General features: G+C 38.1%; 1 protein-coding gene across 1 annotated transcript in view; it reads right to left on the minus strand.

Moving 5' to 3' along the window:
• Positions 1-4,225: 4,225 nt before the first annotated feature.
• The window catches only part of LOC131044115 (protein TRIGALACTOSYLDIACYLGLYCEROL 3, chloroplastic), a 152,195-nt gene continuing 131,044 nt past the window's right edge, over positions 4,226-25,376 (minus strand). Inside the window, exons 8-10 of the mRNA XM_057977367.2 lie at positions 5,165-5,340; positions 4,905-4,989; positions 4,226-4,794 (exon numbers count right to left, since the gene is read on the minus strand). Coding sequence (XP_057833350.1) covers positions 4,756-4,794; positions 4,905-4,989; positions 5,165-5,340 — 300 coding nt within the window. The 3' untranslated portion in view covers positions 4,226-4,755. The remainder of the gene's footprint in view (positions 4,795-4,904; positions 4,990-5,164; positions 5,341-25,376) is intronic.

Consider the following 25,376-nt stretch of genomic DNA (forward strand, 5'->3'; position numbering starts at 1 on the left):
AAGTCATGTGGCATCGTATTTTAATATGATTCATTTTCTTTGAAGCAATAGTATAAATTAAAAAAGAGGATGTAGCAAGAGATCGATAATATATACAGCGATACAAGAAGGATTTGAAATACAGTTCGTGAAGAATGCTATACGTAATAAGAAGTCGAATATATATATACTGCAGTTCATAATTACATTTGAGCAAGGCGTATTCAGGAGTGCATAAATATTAAAATGTAGAGATTGCATTATAATTTGGTCAAAACTCAACATGGTATCAAAGCATGCCTAAGAAAAGATCATATCAGATTTATAGAGGCAGGGTTATCTTCTACTATTGTCTTCAAGTTCGACTACTTCTATCAACGTCAAGATGGTGAATGGAATTAGAGTTGAAGATAGACTTGAGGGAGCATTAAACTTCGTATCTTGGAAGTTTAGAATTATGCTTGCCTTGGGGGAAATGAATTAGACGAATTCGTGAAGAAAGCCATACTAGAACCAACCGAAGAGGATGAGAAGCTTCAATGGAAGAGAAAGAACCATAAAGCAATGAAGATGTTGGTTGATTCAGTGAAATATCACATCGTGCCAATTATCTCCAAGTTGGAGACATCATATGACATGTTCAAAGCATTAGAGGAGATGTATGAGATAAACAACACCAGTCGAGCCCTTGCATTAAAGCAACAACTTCACATCATCAAAACGACGAAAGAAGAATCCATATCACCTCATACTTCATGAGGATTACTGAATTGAGAGATCAACTCTCTACCATTGGACACACTATAGAGGGCAAAGAGTTAACCATGTTGGCACTCAATGGTCTTCCTTCATCTTGGGAGTCATTTATTCAAGGGATAAGCGCAAGATAAAAAATTCCTAAGTTTGATCAATTGAAGATAGACTGCATTCAAGAAGAGTCAAGATTGGTCACAAGAGGCTTTGATCAAAGTTCCACAAATGAAGATATTCATGTTCTTGCCTCTCACTCCTCGAAGAAGAAAGGTAAGAAAGGACACTTCAAAGGAAGAAAAGGATATTTCAGAAATCCAATGCTTTAGATGTGACAAATATGGTCACCACGCAATGAAATGTCCAACCAGGACTATGCCGCAAGCTTCCATTGCGGATGTTGGTGTGACTCTTCCACAAAAGGATGCAGATGGATTCATATTTTGATTTGAAAGAGATAAGTTTTATTGTTGAATAATGTTCATGAATTTCATATGTAGTTATTAATATATGCAATTACATTATGCGTGTTATTTGTAAAACAACATTGTCAGCAGATGTTTGCTTACGACAAGTTGCATTTGGATATCTTGTTTTTTTAAATTTCTTCAATTTACTATGAGAAACTTGTCCCTTACATACATGGCATCTTTAGAATCACGACGTGTTGCTTTTCAAGTTATAGAGTTTTGAAGTTCTATTTGTGATAAAGAGATTGAAATTCAAGAAGAATGTACAGAGGACTTTAGTGGAGATTCTGCATTTCCAAAACAAATATTTATCTGCAAAAGTGCAATTCACTTGTGTAAGCCATAGAGGCATTTGTGCAGGTGATGATAGCATCCAGGGTTACGAAGCAACATGAGACAAGAAGGCTCTTCCAGTGAGAGGGAGCGCACTGCAAGGAGATTTTGTTCTAAATCTCAGGATGGTCATATTCCTGCCTAGGGCTCGATCTTATGACAGTAGATCCATGATGGCTTTGGATCTGGCACTTCCAACACTATGAAAATCATACCAAGTGATGAGAATCTCCTAAAGCAAGATATCTTCCATGATTGGGACCATGTGAGCAGAGGATGCTTCCGTTACAGAGGGAGCAACTAAGAGAATGTGCTTCGATTGATATCCAAGGATCTTGGTCATATTGGTTCAGAGGGAGTGGACCATGTCAAGATGGTTTCTCTAGTAATCAATCAAAGGACTATGATTCATGGTATGGAGACCTATGTATGTAGGGTGGAAGGCCTTTATGCCGACTCCTAGGTCATGATATTCCTGGATAGATAAATACTTGGGGAACTTGGAATACACCAAGAGTGATGCAGACTCCAACCTTGTATTTCATGAAAGGTCAAAGCACGTGGAGATCAAGTATCACTATGTTAGAGACATGGTGAAAATGTATGCTATTCAGCTAAGATACATTAGTACTAATGAGAAGAGGACAAACATTCTCACCAAGCCTCTCTTCAAAATAAAGTTGTGTATTTTCAAGGTAAGCTTAGTATGGTGGAAAATGAAGCCATAGCTGCAACTGAGTCTCAACATTATTGATTTAGTTATATATTATACTAATGCATTCTTCTAATTGAGAATAGATGTTTAATGTATAAACTCTTGTTAATGCATTTCTCCTTGAGAGAGACTTGAGGTGAAAGCCCTTATCTCCACCCTTTGATATGGCTCATGGTGGATGTCATGTGTGTGACGCCATGACAACACTACATGAGAGAATCCGTGGAGATTTTCTTGTACTTAAGTGTTCATCTTCTGGATGAGCCATCACCTCACAATAATGGTATGATGTACAAGTGTTCAGCATTGTGAGATCGTCACCTCACAATGATATTCACCATGGCTCATCCAGAAGATAAACACTTAAGTACAAGAAAATCTCCACGGATTCTCTCATGTAGTGTTGTCATGGCGTCACACACATGACATCCACCATGAGCCATATCAAAGGGTGGAGATAAGGGCTTTCACCTCAAGTCTCTCTCAAGGAGAAATGCATTAACAAGAGTTTATACATTAAACATCTATTCTCAATTAGAAGAATGCATTAGTATAATATATAACTAAATCAATGATGTTGAGACTCAGTTGCAGCTCTGGCTTCATTCTCCACCATACTAAGCTTACAATAATGGTTGATATCTCGTGAGGTGATATCTGTGGACATGCCATAATGGTGGATATTACATGAGGAGATATCTATGGATAAACCATAATGGTTGATATCTTGTGAGGTGATATCTGTGGACATTCCATAATGGTGGATATTACATGAGGAGATATCTATGTATAAACCATAATAGTTGATATCATGTGAGGTGATATCTATGGATATGCCATAATGATTGATACCACGTGAGGTGATATCTATGGATAATCCATAATGATTGATATCACATGAAGTGATATATATGAAAGAGCCACGATGGTTGACATCACAGTAAGGTGATATCTTTCCTTTTCACAAATGGATGTAGCCAGTGTGGTCAATCATCATGATGAGGCGATGTAACTTATAGAAATTAAGAAGGATTCCTCCCTAGCTAAGAGGGAGTGTTGATGATAGAATAGCTACGGTCGGACTCCATCAGGGCCGATAGAGACAACACAATTGTCTAAATGGCCTATCGGCCTTAGACAATTACGTATGCCGACTATTAATGAAAATGGTATTAAATGTTTCTATGTGATGTTTAATAAATATAGTTAATGATTACCTTCAACGTACATATCCAACTATCGACTTGCATTCATAATCGATGTTTGGTTATGATCGATTATTATCGTATTGGTTAATGATTGACTTGTTATCGCTGTGGTTAATAATCAACTTAATTAAATCAATTATACATAACTGATTATATATGAATCGGTTTTGATTCCAATAGTCATCGGGTCTATTAGTGAAGAGTCGCGACTTCTTAGGAAGTCATGTGGCATCGTATTTTAATATGATTCATTTCCTTTGAAGCAATAATATAAATTAAAAAAGAGGACGCAGCAAGAGATCGATAATATATACGGTGATACAAGAAGGATTTGAAATACAGCAGTTCATGAAGAATGCTATCCATAATAAGAAGTCAAATATATATATATACTGCAGTTCATAATTACATTTGAGCAAGGCGTATTCGGGAGTGCAAAATTATTAAACTGTAGAGGTTGCATTATAATCTGATCAAAACTCAACACCAGTTACAATATTTTAGATTTTACCTTCTTAAATAAATTGTGTTTTATTTGAAGCAGTTTTTTCCAGAAGCTTCTTTCACTCATTCTCATGGACTTGAAAACATCGTTTTGATAATATTTTGCCTTCCCAAACCAAAATTAGAGGGTAAATGTTGAATCATAATTCACAAGTATAGGTTACCTTTGAGCAACACATATACAGCAATTCATGAGCCTTTGCCTGTTAAGATCTTTAAGATTCAGTGAACCATCAAAATATTTTTTAGGGCCGTAAATGCAAAGGTAGGAATGAAATGGGAATCAGAATCATATTTAAAACAAAAGATTGCAGTCTGATTCATCGCAGGAAACTCGTATTGTGCACTATATACGAGTGACAATGTGACTGATATTGTTAGTATTTAATGTTTAATAATAAGAGCAAATGTATTGCTTCTCTGTAGGACAGAAAACATAATATTCTCCAATGTTGCTTGGTCCTAAGTCCAGATTGAATTTAAATTAAGCCCAACACCACACAAAAATCTATCTGAAAAGTAGGAATCCACGTGGAGGACCCATTGCATTTTATTCTCTTTTAGGAAGCTGATACAAAGAAATCAAACTGGATGATTGCCTCAAATAACCAAGCACTCAGTACAGAATAAGAAAACAATGTGGAAGATTGGAAATTATAACAGCCATCTTCTCTAAATGTAGAGCTTGTTGGTATAAGGTACAGATTACATGCAAAACGTGTAAAGACACTCTCTCTGCACTACAATTTCTGCAAAGCTGGTACAATTTGCTATTTATAGCCTCATAAAAAAATTATCAGTACTGAATAGGTCCATCCAAGCTTCCTACAGCAAACTACAAACAAAAATACCAGTAGGTATTAATTTGTGATCATGAAATCAAGCTTCATATGCTAAACTAAGTAATATGAGGATGATCTATAAGAATTATTAAGAGCAAGTTACCTGTTGAACGATAGGATTAGTTGATGTTTCAAACTCCTGTGTCATACCTTGCCAGACTATCCGACCTTCATGAAGGAAGAGCAACCTGCCAAATCAATATAATTGATGTCAAAAAATATCAATGAGGCAAACATTTGAGTGACCTTTATGTTGAAATTGCTAGACAAGTCAATCATTTTAAATCAATGCAAACTTCAAAGGATGTGTGCCTATAGTAGCAGTATATATATATATATATATATCCAAAGCATTAAACTTACCTGTCAACTGCCCGCCTTATTGTGCTATGTTGATGGGTTACAACAATATATGAAGCAATCTTCCCAGGTTTCCCCACTGCATCACATCCTTTAATGTGGACAGAGCGGATAAGATCCTCAACAACAGTGGACGCAATTGGATCAAGACCAGCAGTCGGTTCATCATACATGACAACCTGCATTAATCCACATATTTAATTTTGTATTTTCTGACTTAATTATGTTCTTAGATAATTGACACAAATGAATTACACAATACTATATTGCACATACAAATTATTTCTACATGAAAAGTATTGGTAATCACACAAGGGGCACAATTGTGCCAATATATTCCTTGCAACAAGAATCTTTTTATATTTGAGCATGATAGACATGAGCAAGAATGGGAGCAGGACAGGAATTTTAAACCAAGCATAGCACAGAAGTGGGTTTGGAGTGGACGAGGATGGAGAGATCAAACCAAACTCAAATGAGTGGTCTGTCCCATTTAAAGATGAGGAAAACAAAACCCTTATGGTGATTTGGTTGGAGGTGCAGAGGTCCATGTTGCGGGCACAGTAATCTTCTAGGAAGCCAGTTTCATCTGGTTTTGAGGCTGGCAAACTTGGTCATGCTCACATGAGGGGCTTTCTACTTCCCTCTCCTGGAAAATATTCTGATTTGAGTTTGTTGGCTAAGCAATGAGACTCTGTTGTTGATTCTGTTGTGGCTTCTACCGTGTTGGAGGATCTCAAGAGATGTCTCTCCACCCCAAAGCCAACAGCTACCAAGGCCATGAAAATTGGATCTGGCATGTGTTTGCAAGATGCAAATCCTGTGAGGTAGCTGAGGGAGGTGCTGAGGTTGAAGTTGCTACCAATGGGATAGCCTTGGAGATTGGTCAGTGTCCTGCAATGGAAGAACCTTTGGCAGAGTTGCCCCTGCTACAAGTGGCCTGGTGCACAAGTTGCAGTGGACGGTTTCCAAAATACCTCTTTGGCTAAGGAGTTTCTTCTTAACGATCCTTCTGAGGAATTTGCCGACATTAATGCGGTTCCTAACCAGGCTTTGGGGGAGGGACTGATTCACCAAATTGCCATACCGAACTCCCTCATTAAAAAATTTGCTACTTGGCTCAAGAGCTTGCATGTTAGGATATTCTACAGTAATCATCCCAAGAAGACTGGTAGAGGTGGTTGCTCTGCTTGATATTTTTTTCTTGTTTTCATTTATGAATCCAAATGATTGCTCAAGAATTCTTTTGGAAGGTCCTTGGTTTCTTCAGCAGAACTGCCCTTGCCTAAAAAATTGGCCTACGGGAATCAATCCAATGAAAGATTGCATTGTCAAGTTTTCAGTCTAGGTTACATTGTCTGGGTTGTTTTTGGAATACCAAGATGATGAGATATTTATTGGCACTGCCAATGCTTTTGGGCAGTACATTGTGGTGGATGCAGTTACAAAATTCAGAAAATGTTTGCTGTTTGCAAGATTTTGTGCTCTTGTGGAGGACAACATGATGCTTCTTCCATGGATTACCTTATCATACAACTTGGGTAATTCGGTGCAGCAGATTAAATTCAAAAACTCTTCAGTTGTATGCCATTGTTGATTTATAATGGGTCACACTAAATCTATTTGCTAAAGCAACAAGAAATACTATTCCATCTAGTGGAAAACGGAGCAATGTAATGTCCCCCCATTGGGATTAACCTCTTTGTGCCCAAAATTAACAATTCCAACAATATAATTTTAACAATTACATACTGAAGTAAATTAATTTAATCATTAATAATCTAAGAAATAATGAACAAATACATGTGTTAATAAACAAGTATATAATGTTAAAGATTATAACTAGCTAACTATCCTATAACCACTCATAGTTTAGTTCGGTAGGAAAACTCGAAAGGGTGCCAGTAAACTGCTCAGCCCAACTAAGCCCGAGAGTGCATAGCATCCAACTATGACAACTTGCCCATCCACCCACAAGTGGCAGGAACGTCCATCTATGATCAGTTCCATCCCTTGGGGTGGTCTACTTAATTCAAGGGAGACGGCCAACTGCATCTCCCTAGCTTATTTCCTCCGACTTTACATCTGGTTTAAGTATTACTCTTATTATAGTCAATGTCTATGAATACATATAGGAAGATTGATTGCATAGAACATTTAGACTTCACACCAATCACTTGTATAATGAACAATGGCTGTATGCCTGAATCTGATTCACTTATATCAGATCTGTCCTTGATCGCTGTTTCTTCTTGGATGCTGGAATGGTCCTTCGATGGTGGAAGGTCATGATCCTTCCCATAGTTGTGATGGTTGTAGGAGAGGTGCCCCTTTGTTGCTGACCGCTGCCTCTTCATGATTAATCCTTGCTTTGAGACGCCTTGTTTCACTCCATTGAACCATTCCTCTCTAACCATCATTTCTAAATCTAACTGATTACATGTTAAGAATTAGATGAGAAGCGAGGGAGAAGCAATCCATATAAGCAAGCACTGATTGATACATATAATAATTCTCATCCTATACAGTCTGCTGCAGATATGCAGACTGTTGCTAGTATCATGATTTATGCTGAAGGGGAAAATGTGAAGTCTTATTGTATGACAATTGTTAAGTTTATCTAAATTCTGTGATCAAGAGGCTAGACGAGATGAAGATATAGTCTGGAATTTACTTCGAACTGCAGTAGTGTGAATGGAACGGAAGGACAACACTTATCAATTTCGGTATTGTCCTCCTCCCATTGTATGCATGTTATATATGTGAATGAGAGGGTTCGTAGAGAAGAGATATGTCTTCCCACATGGGAAGACACATCTCTTCCCTACGTACCACTCCTAATATCACCGCTCGTTAACAAACAATTTGCTTGACTGATCGCGATTTATTATAAATCGTTTAACCCCAGCTCGTTAACATGAAGGGGTGTAACCGGTGGCATAAGATAACATTTATTGTTTATCGTATAAACTAATATGTTAACATGTAAGCATCGAAATTATGAAATTGTACGACCGACGTTACCAGAATTAACAACAATTTCCAGATTACTAATAATATTATGTTCGATATTAATTGTAATGTCATGGTGCGGGCATGACAGTCCTACTATTTAAACACATTAAACACATTGTGAATCCTACTATTTATAGGGAGCTCCAACACATAGGCAACTTCTATTTTCCTCAAAATTTTGTATGGCCCATAAAACCTTGCTTTAAGTTTCTCGGCCCCACTTACTTTGATCGATGACTGTTTATTTGGTTGCAATCTTAAAAAGACCAGGTCCCCGATTTCAAATGTTCGTTCAATTCTTTTCCTATCCGCATATGTTTTTTGTTGGTTTTGTGCTTGACGTAGGTTGTCCTTAAGTGTAATCATAAATATCTACATTTTGCTGTATAAAATCTCTAGCTCCCAGCACACGACTCCCTATGAAGATCAAATCTCCAAAAGATGTTGCTTCGTATCCGTATAATGCTTGAAAGAGACTCATCCCTATAGACATATGGTGGGTGGTGTTGTAGCAATACTCTCACAAATGTAGCCATTTAATCCATGCATTATGTTACCTAGTGACATGGTTCCTTAAATACCCCTCCAACCATTTATTGACAGTCTTTGTTTACCCATTTGTTTGTGGGTGATAACTGGTGTTGGGGGTTAGTTATATTCCAACTAATTTGAATAGCTCTTGCCAAAATAGGCTAAAAAATGATTGTCTCAGTCATTTACAATATTTTGAGGTAGACCAAGCAGTCAAAAGACTTCTTTAAAGAAAATATCGGCTACCTGTATTATGCTTGAAAGAGACTCATCCCTATAGACATATGGTGGGTGGTGTTGTAGCAATACTCTCCCAAATGTAGCCATTTAATCCATGCATTATGTTGCCCAGTGACATGGTTCCTTAAATATCCCTCCAACCATTTATTGACAATCTTTGTTTACCCATCTATTTGTGGGTGATAAATGGTGTTGAGGGTTAGTTGTGTTCCAACTAATTTGAATAGCTCTTGCCAAAATAGGCTAAAAAATGATTGTCCGAGGAGACCAAGGAGTCAAAAGACTTCTTTAAAGAAAATATCGGCCACTTGAGGAGCTCTAACACATATTGACATGATTGTGGCCACTATTGAGCAGCATTTGGAGGCACCTTTGTCTTCAGAGGAGATACCTTTGTCTCTAGATTTTGTTCTACATCCATCTCCACTAGGTTCTGGATTGTCATCTTCTACAGTGTGGCCTAGAATGTCTAATTTGATGATGACAACTTTTGGCATCAACATGGGGACACCTGAGCAGAGTTTAGAGACATCATACATCTTTATCATTCTTCCTACATATTCCTTTCAAGAATGGGAAGATAGTCTTCATGCACCTTTGGTTTTGTTTCTTCCTAAGGGGAGGAACGTTGTTTGATGATCATGGTGCAACAAAAACATCCAATTTCGGTCATCAACCATTGGTACAGTTTACTACTTTTGGGAAGGCTACATAGTCTTTCTTATCCTTTCTATTTCAGAGGGGATTTCTTCCTTGCATGAGATTCTTTCTTGAGTTGGGAAACTTATTTTCTTTTCTCTCTTTTGGGGAGGAGTTTTGTCCCACTGGGTTTTCTCCTTTACTCTGTTTGCGAGAGATTGTTTTGTACATAGGTACCTCACATGGCCTTGTAGCCGGGATCCAGCTTTGCATTGTTGCATCTTTTCACCTACCTAAGCTATGCTTAAGGGGGGGTGTTAGTGCAGGTTTTTTATATTTATTTTTCCTACACATTATTATGCATACTTAGGTTATATTAGGATGGTTTATGTGAGGACATGTGGCATAGTCCTACATTCACGTGTCATTCACACCCACATTTGGGTGGTTGAATGTCACACCCTCTTTTGGACTCATTTGCCACCTCCCCATAACCATTTGTTTGTCCATACCTGAGTTGGTTTGCCACATGTTTGGCATTTTCTAAGTAGGCACAACTCCCACCTAATTTGGTTATTTGGGAGTTATTGTTCCTCTTGGAATTATGTGCCCACATTTTGCTATATAATCAGCACTCACCTCTCTCTTATGAGCTAATTTAGAGCTAACTCCAGAGAAACGAGACTCGCCCGAAATCGCCCAAACTCGGCGAGTCCGAGTCCGAGTCAGGCCAAACGAGTCCCAGGGGCTCGGACTCGGACTCGGCCGAGTCTGGAGAGTAAACTCGCCAGACTCGCCGAGTTGGCGATTTTGGCCCAAAATCGCCAGACTCGGCGAGTCCTGAGCCCCAGACTCGGCTACTGGCTAGGTTAATAAAATGACAAAAAAAAAAACATTTTAAAAAGTAATAAGTTTTTTTGGAAGGGCGAAATTTGATATTTTGGTCTCTCCGTCAGGATTATTTTATGGAATATAACATTTAAGTTATATTCCATATATAATGTCAGGATGTTTGAGAGTGGTTTCGGGCCTCTAGGAGTTATATTGCAAAATCTAGTTTTTGGAGGATTCTTCAGTTTTCCAGACTTAGTCAAATTTCAGGATCAAGACATTCCAGACTTAGCCAAATTTCAGGATCAGGACATTCCAGACTTAGCCAAATTTCAGGGCATTTGAAGATCAGGATGACATTCCAGACTTTATCACTCACCAACTTGACCTAGCTTGGACCTTCAAGAATGATACTCACTCACCAAGCAAGACCCAATTAGCAACAAGAGCAAAACCAGGTCCTAAGGAAGACTCTCAAAGAAACCCTAATTCAGACTTGTAATAAGTTTTTTTGGCCTCACGGGGCGCTGCCCCTCGACCTCACCCTGTATCGCGACAAGGAGCGCGCGCAAGGGGCGCTGCCCCTTGACCCCACCTTGGGGGCGCTGCCCCCAAACCCCCGTCGAAAAATATGGGGGAAACTGCGTCGATAGAAGTAGAGAAAATTTAACCTCCGAGTCTGACATTGATTGGATCGACTAGGTAGATATAGAGGTTGAGACTGTAGCCATGGTAGAGGAGGAGCGGAGAGCACGAGCACAGACAGGAGATTTAGAGGCAGATAATGACATGGATGTTCCTGATGTTGGTGAGCATGGCATGGTGTCACGGGGAGCGGCTATGGCAGTCGAATCATCCAGGACCTACCTTAGACGCCTTCGCAGGGGGCTGGGGCCGGAGGGTGCAGGCTCCTCTGAGCCATAGACTTGTAGTTGTATTTACCTTTGGTATTTGTATGAAACATTTGATGATGATCATATGATGACATGGATTTTTTATTCCATGAGTTTTGTAATATTGTATACATTTGACAATATTTATATATCTATGTTTGTTATTTTCTTCAGCTACAATTTGCGTTTATGCTTATGTGATTGATGTATACTTGTGTATGTAATCAAATGAGCCGAGTTTGATGATGTTATTGTGTCTTTAAGGTGTATTCAATAAAGGGTGTCTGAAACAAGTTTTAAATATTTAAAAATCTCTAAATTTCTTGAGTTTTTCACTATCCCGAGTCCAGCCGAGTCTGGAGCCGAGTCCGAGTTGGCCTTGCCGAGTCCGAGTCGAGTCCGAGTCCCGTTTCTTTGGCTAACTCAGATGAGTTCATATCAGCTTAGTCAGTACAAGGGATTGCTGATCCATATTGTATCTTTTGGAGTGTCATAATATCATCATTCTGTTATTGCACCATATTTCAGCATTTCATCCTCTCTTTTGCTCTCGTGTAAAAGGTTGATCTTGGTTTTGCAGGTAATCTTGGGAGATTGAGTCCATTAGTGACTTTGACAATTAATATATACATATCCCTATTTATTGTATTACATTGAACAGTATTAACAGTCCTGGCAGCATACATACCAGACTCGGTATGTTAGGCAGTTTGACCTCCAGCCCTTATTTTATCTCCTTCGATATTTATCAGACTTCCTCTTCCTCTTATTTTCCATCTCCCTTTGGTAAGGTGATCAGTCCTTTTAAACTTCTCAATCCAGACGTCTCTTAGAGAGAGTCATGACTGGTCTTTGTTAATGCCTTTTTATTATGAATCGGTCACATTAACTAATGTTCTAACATTGTATTAACATTGATTAAGACTTGGGGGAACTGATGAAGTATTTAAGACTTTAACAAGTCCAATTCCCCTTAGAAATCTTTATTATTTAATTAATCAACGATTACTTATTTAAGGATCACTATAATGGATATTTCAATATAGAGTAATTCAAATATGATGTTAATAAAAAAAAAAAAATGGCATTAACAAGTTATCAATATAACAATAACAAGTTATTCATTTTAAAAATAAGAATAAGTGTAAAGACAAAAATAAGAAGATTTAGAAATCTAGCTAAATTGATGTAGGGATATTACAATTGTCTTAATTAGTTAAAATATACCATTGCTTATAAGTTAATTTCAATTATTCAATATAAATAAGGAAATGAGTATTAAATTAATATATAAATGCTGATTGGTTAAAAGGAAAAAATAGGAAAATGGAAATTAAGTGAAAAAAAAATTAAAGGGAAGAAGAGAAGACATTTTGGATGATTCTCATTTTTTCACAAAATACTCTCTCAAAAAACCTCTCTCAAATTGGAAACTAGATGGCGTTCCCTAATGGAAGCAATGTTTGGATTTGGACTGAATTGGCAAAGAAGGCATTGTGTAATGTTCCCTTCCTGAGCCTATTCAACAAAGGTGACTGTTAGCCTATTCCTAGGTCGCCAAAGGCTAATTCGTATTGGAAAGGGGACTTCACAGTTCTTGGAGTGCACTCGTTTAGTCTTTCTTGGCTTCCATCATTGGTTTAGATTCCAAATGGTGATTCCGATTGCAATTATTCTTTCTAAAGTGTTTTTGAACTTCTAAGATGTTCTCCAAACTTCTTGGAGAGCATGCCTATTTATAGTAAGTTCTCGAGTTGACACTAGTCTTCATCTCATTGCCACAATTTCAACCTAGTATGCTCATATTGAATTTTTTATGCTTCGACAATGCTTTCCGCAACTCAAACAGGGGTATTTTTAATATGCAATAAGGTTCTAAAGTTAATATTAAAATATTTCATTTTAGTGTCATATTTTATAAAGTTATGTTATTTCACCTCAAGTGGATGCCCAGAGAAAAGGAACTTGCACATTAAGTCTTTTATAATTTGAAATGTGCTCTTGCAAAGAAATGAATTATTTGAATATTTAAATTGGCCTTTTTTTCTCTCCAATTCTATACAAGGAGGTTTTGGGCTCTCATTAGGATTATGCAGAATAATACACATAATAAAATGCTACAGTATTGAACCTGCAAGTTCTTCCAAGATTGATTGAGAATGAAAACCCTCATTTGATCATTGGTTTCAGATCTAGAAGACAATCCTTAGCTGGTTTGTGTGGCTCCACTTAAGAATCACCATTGTTGTTCAATATTCACAAAGTTGCAGTTTCCAAGGTTTTAGAGATGAAGATTTTCATGGTGTTTTGACTTGCAGATTTTGGATTTGTTTTGGTACTTGATTGCAGAGGATTTTTGTGTTTAAAGGCATTTCTAGTCAGGTTATTGTAGGCCGTACCTTTGCTTCAAGAGCTGGCCATACCTTCCATTTTTGTTTGGAATCATAGCTAAGTGTTTAAATTATTAGTGGGAGTTTCTAAAATAATTCATATGATTGGGTAACTCCGTAAAAAGGGTTGTGAGGGCTGTTTGGGGCAGACTGAAATCATTTCAAGAGTAATTGACCCTTTCTTTGCTGGTCATACAGCAGCATCATGGGTGGTGTGAGCCTCCAAGGCATAAATGCATAGCATTTCAATGTTTAGACTTCATAGTAGATAGCACTTTGACCTTATCCATCACTTCCGGGTCCAAACACAATGTACAAACAAATTTATTAGGGGTCTTTCATGACCTTGTGACAGTCGCCCCTGTTTCAGCACCTTGCACACATCCCAATCAATTATTGAACCACACATTGGCAGGGCCAGGGGCCTATAGTTTCGAAGGGGGAACCTAGGTCGCTGGAGGAACTTGAGTTGGCCATAGCACTGTTATAAATAGGGGAGGGGGGGGGGGCATGAGAGATAGAATGCCTTTGCCCATTTGATTAAAGCTTGCCCAAGGTGGCAGTGTATCGAATTAAACCACATACTCCACCGCTTGTGCAAGCCCCTGTCAATTCCTTTGAGTTTCAATCTTGTCCAGTGTCGCTTGTTACTCACTCACCACGCCACTAAGAATCAATTAACGAGAATGGGCGAGATGCCTCTTGCTCAAATCAGTGCCCTATTGTTCGTGTGATCACATTCAGACCATTTTGTTCTTCACCCATTTCTTCAGTAGTTCAACAGTCACCTCTCCAACAATAAGAGGTAGAAAGATCGTAAATTCTCTTCCATTTGGATCAGAGAATTTATGGAGGAAATTGGGTTTTACATTTCCAAGAACCGCGAGTGCTGCTAGATCAATCTGGATCGATGCGTATGGAGCTATTGCTAGCAGATCAACTAAATCAGCCGCCCCCCAGCTGAATTGTAGGGCAAGAAGTAAATAACTATATCCCCCCAACCATGGGGCCCCCTCCACTCGATAGTTGCTTGGGAGCAGTGGTAGTGGAGATGGAGAATTGTTGTTGATGTATTGCGCTATATGAACCAAGGGAAAGAAAGACAGTACTCCAACTGGGAAACATATTTGTCGGAGTCGGTCATGCTCCACTATATGGGCAATCTCATCTCCCATGAAGAAGAATTCCTTTCTCCCTATACTATCAGGTGAGTTGAAGCTGCCCATTCCCTCTATATCTGATGATCTGGATTCGAAAGCAAGGTTGAAACGGCAGACATCTTGATTGCAGATAAGATCATAAGACCTATTGATTGCAAAGGGGTCTATGCCACCCTAGGTGAAAGAGTATAGCAAGAGGGGAAGATCGATACCAATCCCTCAATAGTTGGGGTCATAGTTCTCGATTCGCCGCAGGTTTATTAATTCGGAGTAGTTGGGTATGAAACTAGGTTGGCAGACCTGTAAGCTGCCTATTGCTTGCCATTTGATGGTATTTGGAGGTGTTGGAAATATACAAATAGGTTATGACGAATGGTGGGGTAACCTAGATGATGTTGGAGGTTGTTTGCAGAAGTTTGTATTGCTTTTTGGGACTGTGACAGTCCATCAACAGACCCGCCGCAGAGCACTTAGGATTATATATCAGACCTGTTCCTTCATGTTTAAAAGCCTTTGTGATGGAGCCGGATGTGTTTGGTAACCTTTGTGACAACGCTGGGTGCATTTGGTAGTCTTTATGACATGCTGGGTGCATTTGGAGGCCCTCTAGCAGCCCTGGGTGTGTTTTATAGGCTTTGTGACAATGCTGGGTGTGTTTGGAGGCCTTGATGACAGTGTTGGGTGTGTTCCCTTCCAAGTGGCATATTTTGGAGGTGAGTTGGGCGGCATAGGGAAAGTCCTAGAAGAGTGGAGAAGCTGAATAGACATGGCAACAGTGTTGCAGCATACCTGCAAACCATATTTCTGCTATGACAAACCTGAAAGGTTCACTATCGTGCTCATTTTTAAGGTGCTTATTGTATTTCAGAATTAATGATTTAATCCACTAATTTGGCATTGATTTTGAAGTGGATGTGCCATTATAATCAGTACTGTTGAATTAAGATATCAGTACTTTATGACAGTCATTTATCACTTATTAGACTGCTTATGTTGAAGAGTTATATTGGCAAATCAAAAAAAAAAATTAGGAGTGGTTATTACACATTGAAAGTGTGCTTGCATTGCATGTGAAATTGCTTTTTAGAAAATGAATTCTGGCATTAAATTGACTTTTTGGTCTGCTCCAAATTGAAGGTATTTCACTTCTTTTCTCTTGGATTTTGACTTCTCTCTGATCATGTTGCCCATGTCCCCTCTAGTGATAGAAAATGGCTTTAATTTCAATTGAATTCATTGTTCATCATTGTTTGTAAATTTTTAAAATGCCCATTTATAAGCCATGACTATGACAGAAAATGTTGAGGAATTCGAAGACTTTTAATGCAAAAGATTGTTGTTCTGCATCTTTGAATAAAACAATATTTTTTATTTTTCAAAATTATCAATTATTAAAAAATTATAATTTTAAGCATTCATCAATGGTGGATTGGGGAATTTCCTGACTTCTATCAAAAAACTTATTTATAAATTTTCAAATTTAGAATGGTCTTTAATGAATTAGAATGGGAAAAATAAGATCCCCTATTATTTTTATGTTTGGAATCTTTGGGACTATGTCCAAATTGTTATTCCACTATTGTTGCATTGATTTCCATGCCACACCAAAATAGTGAATAGGCATGAGGAACCTAGGATTTGAGGTATAGAGGGCTGTGAAGGAGTGGCTGTCGACGATGTCCTAAATTCCAAGTGATCCTGAGGCTCTAAACAGTGATTTATTAAGTGAAGTTGAAGTTACCTTGAGTAAATAAAATGAACTAGGATATTAATTTAGGGACATCTGAGAGCATTTGTAAAGGCTCAATGTGGACAGCATGATGATAATTCTGAAATAATAATTGATTGTTATATTAACAAAAGAGAGGAATACTCTTTATATAAGCAATTACAGAAGATCTTTCCATAACGGAAACGATCAAGAACTAAAGACAGAATAGAAAGATTCTAAATACTAATTGACTGACTTGCAGAATAGAAAGCTACAAAAAACTAACTAAGCGACTTAAGTCTTGAATGACCATTATGAGTTAAATATTACAATATTACTTTAATGAATTCAATGACATATCGCGAGCACTTGGAAGGCTCAATATGGACACCAAGGACATGCCACTCCAAAACTGTTGAGTTTGAGGGTGTGCCCTCACCTTGCGAAAGGGGAGATATACTTTGTTTTGCACAACCATAAAGCTACTATGAAACTGTTATCACAAAAGCTCGCACCCCTACTGAGTTATCAACCCAGCAACCTTGTGAAACATGGAAACAACCCCGAAATGTGGGACCTTGCGCAAGGGGTTGAATCTCCGGAGAAGGCCGGTTTCCTTCTCAAACCAAGTGCAGGTGTTGAACCAACACAACACTTCAAAACTTACTCCTAAGCCTATCCTAACAACTTGCAGAGGTAAAGGGAAGAGGGAAATGCTTGAAATAAAAGGAGGTGATGCATCAAGAAGAGATTGTTCCTCTCCCTACCCAAAATGACACAAATAATCAACTGAAAAACCCAGGAGATGCACAAACTTTAGTTGTATGAGTATGGAGGTTAGAATTCGTTGAATGCCAAGAGGGGAGAAGGTTTCCCACAAGTCACACTCAGAAATAAGTTAACACAGCATAAATGAGAGAAGAGCCACAAAACATACACAACATACATAAGTTGAAAGAAGGCAAGAATGGTGATTTCAATTAATTATAGGGCCAATGGCCAACTTACAGTTACAAAATACAGAATAATACAAGAGAAGTGAGAGAGCATAGAATAGCTCAAGCCAGCAGGAAGAGAACCCTTTACAATGAGGCTTAACAACCTTTATATAAAAAAATGGTTACAAGAGTGATCATGACCCCTGTATGTCAGTCTGGGAGTGCAGGGAAGTGCATGCACTTGACTTCTGTACATGCAAGCAACCTAGCCATACCTTGAAAAGGCAACCCTGAGAAGGGTGGATTTGTTAATTTTTAGACTTTCAGATTAATAAAATACTCAGAAAATAGAAATCTATCTAAATTTCCAGATTAATGTTGATTGCTGTTAGTGTTAGGATTTTCCAGAATTAAGCATAAGTAGAGAAATGAAGAAAATGAACTCACAACACACAAGTACCCTGGGAAAACCTCCTAGGAGGGAAAACCCAACAAGAAAGATCCTCAGATCTGATTATGTATTAAGCATAATGTTCTGATTACAACTTATCTCTTAGGGCTTTGATGAAGGAGTTCACTCAACAATTAGGTCAGCACACAAGCTGCTTCTTAGGTTGTCTTCATCAATCAACAATAGGTCTGTAGTCTACTGTTCAGGTCTGCACTTCTCCTTAGTGGATGAATCAACAATCAAATCTGTTCTTTCAGCATTCACAGGTTTGCTACAGTTCTGAGATAATATGCAGGGCCAACACCTCTACTTGGATGGAGATCGCACTTTCAACAGCAGAGATGACAATGAAGGAGCTACAAAGTTCGCACTTGACTGGAAATGAATGCACACCTTTCTGATGTATTTCGCATTAGCTGGTTGCAGACTGAATTTCACAAATGATCTATGTGTTGCAAGTGTATGTAATGTTTCATTTTGCATCTTTATTTATATCAATCTTATCCTTAGTTAGGTCGGCTTTAGAATGTGGTATTTTGGCGCCAAAGATATTTTATCTTTTGATTTAGTGTAGTGTGTCCTTTTAAGAGGCTGGCCCTATTTTATTTGAACACGCCACATAGTAAAGAGGGCCCAACCCCACACGCTAGAGGAGAGGCTAAAGGGCCCAGCGCTTTAGGGCAGATTCCAATGTTGCCTTAGGCAATTGGAATCCACTCTTCACCCTAATTAAAACCAACACTCCCTCTTAATTAGGGAGAATAAAACATAATCAGAATATCACTATCTTCCATCTTGCACACAAGCAAAGAATGGATTACATAATAAGAACATGGTAGACTTCCATCTTTCACACAAGCATAGAATGGAATTACATAAAAAAAATCTTCCATCTTGCACACAAGCATAGATTGGATCCACCTTACATTGCCCGCAGAGGGTGGCGAGGATCTTTTCTACCATCTTACATTGCCCGCAGAGGATGGTAACAATTACTCTTCTCCCTGTGAAGACTACCACCTTACATTGCCCGCAAAGGGTGGTTGATGCAACCCAATGCATCACTGAGGTTGAGACTCCCTCTCAACCAAGGTTTCATTTTTCGAAATGCCAAGCTTGTCTCTGAAGTACACAAACTTCACCTTGGATAGAGGCTTGGTAAAGATATCTGCAATCTGATCATCAGTACTGACATACTTCAGCTGAATAGCGCCTCTTTGCACCATATCCCGAATGAAGTGATAATGAGTTTCCACATGTTTTGACTTGTCATGGAACACTGGATTGACAAACATCTTTATGCAACTCTAATTAGCACAATGAATGACCATGGGTTTCCAAGGTTGTCCAAACAACCCAGCGAGAAGCTTACGAAGCCATACTACTTCCCTAGAAGCAACACTTGCTGCAATGTACTCAACTTCAGTTGTACTTAGTGCCACTGAGGACTGTTTTTTGCAAGCCCAAAAAATCACTGTAGATCCTAAGTTGAAGCAGATGCCTAAAATACTTTTCCTGTCTTTTACACTTCTTGCCCAATCTGCATCTGAGTAACCTTCCAAGGTTATTGGAGTTTTTATTGGATACTTCAGCCCAAAGCCAACTGTGCCTCGCAAGTATCTCAGGATGTGTTTGGCTACAACAAGGTGAACATGTTAAGGCATGCTCATGAACTGGCTGAGAGCATTCACTGCATAGCATATATCTGGTCTAGTGTTAACTAGATACATCAATGATCCAATCAACTGCCTGTACTCAGATGGATCTACAAAATCAGAGTTAGCTGCAGAAACACTCAACTTCTTTAAGTTAGATTCCATAGGAGTAGCCATAGGTTTACAATCCATCATTCTAAATCTTTTCAGAATATCAATAGTATACTTTCCTTGACTTAAGAAAATTTCGTTAGGTCTTTGCCATACTTCTAGACCTAGAGAATAATGCATTAGACCTAATTCCTTCATTTCAAATTCTGAAGTTAATTCTTTCTTACATCTAATAATGAGTTCATCTTTACCAGTAAGAAATAAATCATCCACATATAGAACCAGAATTAGCATTTCATCATTAGAGACTTTAAAGTAAATGTTAGAATCAACATCATTCTTGCAAAACCCTAAGCTTACCAAATACTCATCAATTCTTTCATACCAAGCTCGAGGGGCCTGTTTGAGGCCATATAGTGCTTTCTTTAATTTGCAAACACGAGTTTCTCTTTCATGAATCTCATAACCCTCAGGTTGTTCAATATAGAATTCTTCCTCAATGACACCATTAAGGAAGGCAGTCTTAACATCCATTTGATGTAGCTTCCAACCTTTACCTGCAACAATGGCTATTATACTTCTAATAGAAGTATATCTAGCAACAAGAGCAAATGTTTCTTCATAATCTATGCCTTCCTTTTGAGAAAAACCACGAGCTACAAATCTAGCTTTATATTTCTCAATACTACCATCAGCGTTATGTTTAATTTTAAATAACCATTTAGAGGAAACACCAGACTTACTTTTAGGTCTAGGCACAATATCCCAGACATCATTCTTGATGATTGACTGATATTCTTCATCCATGGCTAACTTCCAGGCATGTTGGTTCAAGGCTTCTTCAACATTGCATGGCTCAGACTCAATGAGATTGCTCATCAATGCAACGTAGTTGGAGAATACTTGAGGTCTCTTGCTTTCTCTGAAGGTATCACTGGGGGCTGCAAATCTTTCAGCTTCTTGAATGGTGTTTCTCACCCAAAGTGGCCTCTTTTTGCTAACAACAATGTCACCAGGTACATCCGTGGGATCCATAGGCTCAGGTGGATCATTATGCACTTCTTGAGGTGGAGGCACAACAAACTCCCTCTGAATCTCAAGGTTAGTATCAACATTCATATATTGATTATCATTAGCCTCATCAATAACAGGAGAACCTTTTGATTTCTTAAATGCAATATCTTCTTCAAAAGTAACATCCCTACTTACCTCAACATACCTTTGACTTGGAATGTAGATCCTGAAGGCTTTGGAGGATTCACTGTATCCAACTAGCATTCCTTTCTTCCTGGAAGGCTCCAACTTGGTTCACTTTTCTTTGGGTACATGAACATATACAGGACTTCCAAAAATTCTTAAGTGCTTGATGTAAGGTATGGATCCAGTGAAGGCTTCTTCAGGAGTCATATTCTTTAGAACACGGTGAGGACATCTATTATGAATGTATACTGCTGTTCTAGAAGCCTCAGCCCATAGAAAAGTCTGCAAATCTTGATCATGAATCATAGCCTTTGCAGCCTCAATAATTGTTCTATTCTTTCTTTTAGCGACCCCATTTTGTTGAGGATTGTAGGGAACACAAAACTCCCTCTTAATTCCTGTCTCAACACAAAAATTATGAAAGCTACTAGAGGTATACTCACCTCCATTGTCAGATCTTAAACATTTAATTCTTTTACCAGAAATGTTTTCAGCCAATGCCTTAAACTCTTTAAATCTACTTAAGACTTCATCAGTTTCTTTAGATTTCAAGAAGTAGATCCAAGTTTTCCTAGAAAAATCATCTATGAAGATTACATAATAAAGAAATCCACTAGGAGATGCTACAGACATAGGACCACATAAATCAGAGTGAACAAGTTCCAGTTTTTCTTTAGCTCTACTTTCATTTTTATGAAAAGGACTTTTAACATTTTTACCCATAGCACAACCTTTGCATGTATCATCATGAATTTGACTGAGCTTAGGCATACCTTTGACAATCTTTCCAAGGGAGGGAAGTGCTTGAAAGTGTAAGTGTCCAAGTCTTCTATGCCATAGCTCACAGGATTCGGGAGCCTTATTAATGAGGGCTTGAACAGGGTAAGCAGAGAGCTTATATAAACTATCATATCTATTTCCAATTACACGAGCAGATTTAAGACTAGCCTTCTTAGGCCAAGCAAGGACTTTACCCTTAGAAAATGCAATTTGATAACTTTTATCTTCTAGAGAAGAAATAGAAATTAAATTTCTTTTAATTCCAGGAACAAATAAGATGTCACTAAGGTGAAGAGAAATACTAGAATCTGAATTCAGAGAAGTAGTGCCAAAACCTCTTACCGAATATTTAACATCATTACCAATTACTACATGTAGACTGGTATCTTTCTCTATTAAGTCTGAAAGATGCTCACGATAGCCTGTGATGTGTCTGGAAGCACCACTGTCAATCAACCATGTGTTACTATTTGTGGGAATGCTTCTTGACATGGCAGAAATGAATAGGAAGTCCTCGTTTTGATTCGAGACTTCATTTAGGTTGGCTTCTCTTTGCGGAGGTTCATTTTGACATTCTTTAGCATAGTGACCAAATTTGTCACATCTAAAGCATCGAACACGAGAGAGATCTCTTGGCTTCTTCCAAGTATTCTGAGCATTTGATAATCTGAAGTCTCTATTCCTCTCAGGATTATTCTTCTTCCAATGGCCACCTTTCTTGCATTGGGCTGCAAGTACATGTTGATCATTCACTTGAGGACTTTTGAGTTGTCCCCTTGTGATAAGACGTGACTCTTCTTGAATGCAATCATTCTTAAGACGATCAAGGGTAGGTAGTTTAGTTCTTCCACTTATGGTTTGAATAAAGGAATCCCATGAGTATGGTAGACCATTTAGAGCAATCATAACAAGATCCTTGTCTTCCATGTTATGTTCAATTGTACCTAGCTGTTTCTTTAGTTCTAAAATCCTCATGAAATAAGACATAACAGAATCTTCTTTTGACATCTTGATATTAAGTAATTGCTGCCTCAAAGTAATTGCCCTACTGAGATTGTTGACTTCATAAGTACCTTGTAGATGACTGAATATTTCTCTTGCTGTAGTAAATGAGGAAATGGAGGTGACTAGGTGATCTTTAACTGAATCAATAAGGAGCTTTCTGGCCTTGACAACATTCCTTTTGAATTGCTTTAGGTCAGCTGCATCTGTAGGTTCAATTAGCTCTTTCTCTTCTATGAAGTGAAGAAGATCCTCTTCCTCTAGGGCAACCATGATGCGAACCTTCCATGCAACAAAGTTGAGATTTCCATTGAGCCTATCTTCAACTTTCAACCCCATTGACCTGACCTGAGAATGAGACAACAATCTGGAAATAAAAAAGTACTAAATTCTGAAATCTGAAAGTTGATCTAGCCTATAGCTCTGATACCATGTTAATTTTTAGACTTTTAGATTAATACAATACTCAGAAAATAGAAATCTATCTAAATTTCTAGATTAATGTTGATTGTTGTTAGTGTTAGGATTTTCCAGAATTAAGCATAAGTAGAGAAATGAACAAAATGAACTCACAACACACATGTACCCTGAGAAAACCTCATAGGAGGAAAAACCCAGCAAGAAAGATCCTCGGATCTGATTATGTATTAAGCATAATGTTCTGATTACAACTTATCTCTTAGGGCTTTGATGAAGGAGTTCACTCAGCAATTAGGTCAGCACACAAGCTACTTCTTAGGTTGTCTTCATCAATCAACAATAGGTCTGTAGTCTGCTGTTCAGGTCTGCACTTCTCCTTAGTGGATGAATCAACGATCAGATCTGTTCTTTTAGCATTCATAGGTCTGCTATAGTTCTGAGATAATATGCAGGGCCAACACCTCTACTTTGATGGAGATCGCACTTTCAACAGCAGAGATGACAATGAAGGAGGAGCTACAAAGTTCGCACTTGACTGGAAATGAATTCACACCTTTCTGATGTATTTCGCATTAGCTGGTTGCAGACCGAATTTCACAATTGATGTATGTGTTGCAAGTGTATGTAATGTTTCATTTTGCATCTTTATTTATATCCATCTTATCCTTAGTTAGGCCAGCTTTCGAATGTGGTATTTTGGCGCCATAGATATTTTATCTTTTGATTTAGTGTAGCGTGTCCTTTTAAGAGGCTGGCCCTATTTTATTTGAACATGCCACATAGTAAAGAGGGCCCAACCCCACACGCTAGAGGAGAGGCTAAAGGGCCCAACCCTTTAGGGCGGATTCCAATGTTGCCTAAGGCAATTGGAATCCGCTCTTCACCCTAATTAAAACCAACAGGATTGACTGACCTTCCAAAGTCAAAGCATGCAGACATGACATAAGTCACCACAACAAGCATGGCCCCATACCTCTCCTGATGGAAATTCCTACCAAAAACATTAAATGCACCCCTATGGCTCCACAAAAGAAGGTGCACAAGTCACAAAAGTCATCGGAGCATTTAAAGCTTTGAGTGTTGACTATGTGATTATTGCTTTTTCCATGAATCAATGTTGATGTTAAACAAGCATGTCACTTTATATGCTTTTCTTCATTATTGCTATGTTGGGAAAATGAATGTAGAGCACTAATGGATTTGGGTTTAAAATGAATATAATGTGATAGAAAACAATTAATTATGATATCATTGGAATGTTCCCCTTCATCTCTCATGTCCTTCCACTCATTTTAGAGTCCTTTGTAGAACTCCCCATCCCTAGGAAGCATCTCCTTTATTTTCTTATGTTTCAAAGATCTATTGTGATCGTCCACCTTGGTCTACTAGTCATTTGTGGTCATTTTGGAGTCTGTTTTGCATTGCATCTTGTTTTAGGAAACTTTATATACAAAATATGTTCCCTTTAGACTTGTGAGCCTTCCCATGTCATCACTTCATCAATGAGTGTGATAACCTAAAAGTTATGATGACCTTTGTACGGGAAAGTGTGCCATTGCATGAAAACAACCTATTGGCATTCCAGCTAATGGACAACTTGTACCTCCTAGAAAAGAAACCTAATGTGAAGGTTTGTCCCATATGTTTGGGTGTTATTGATAGGTAGATATCTCACCTTTGCATTAGTAAGTTTTCCATGCATCCAAGGACACTGTAGTCATTTGTCTAGTAGAGATGTGATATCTCCTAGTTGTCCCACCTCTTGCATAAGTTTCCCTTGGTGTTGTGAGCATCGTAAGTGTGTGTAGGGGCTGGATTTTAGGTAGATGGTTCCCTCATTCGACCCTTGTTGTGTTCATGAGAGACAATGATCATGGGTTAGGACCCAATCATCGTCATCATGCAATCCCACTCTCGCATATTTGTTGTGGTGAAATCATTCATGATTCATAATCTTCCACTTGTGCCACCTTGCTTGGAGCAATGATGATCTTGTAATTGTTATTGACATCTTGAATTGTGCATGACAAGAAACATTATGTAATGTCCCCTATTGGGATATTCCTATAATTTGCCCTAAAATCACAAATTCTATTCAAATAAGAAATGTAAGATTGTTAGAGATATAACTTTACCTATTTAAAATGCCTTTTAACAAGATAAACCCTGATTTAAGTCCTGCAACCATATTAAACAATATTGGATATATATATATATATAATTCATAAATCTCAATTATTTCCATTAG

The sequence above is a fragment of the Cryptomeria japonica genome, chromosome 4 (genome assembly GCF_030272615.1).
Source record: "Cryptomeria japonica chromosome 4, Sugi_1.0, whole genome shotgun sequence".
In the NCBI taxonomy this organism is placed as follows: Eukaryota; Viridiplantae; Streptophyta; class Pinopsida; order Cupressales; family Cupressaceae; genus Cryptomeria; species Cryptomeria japonica.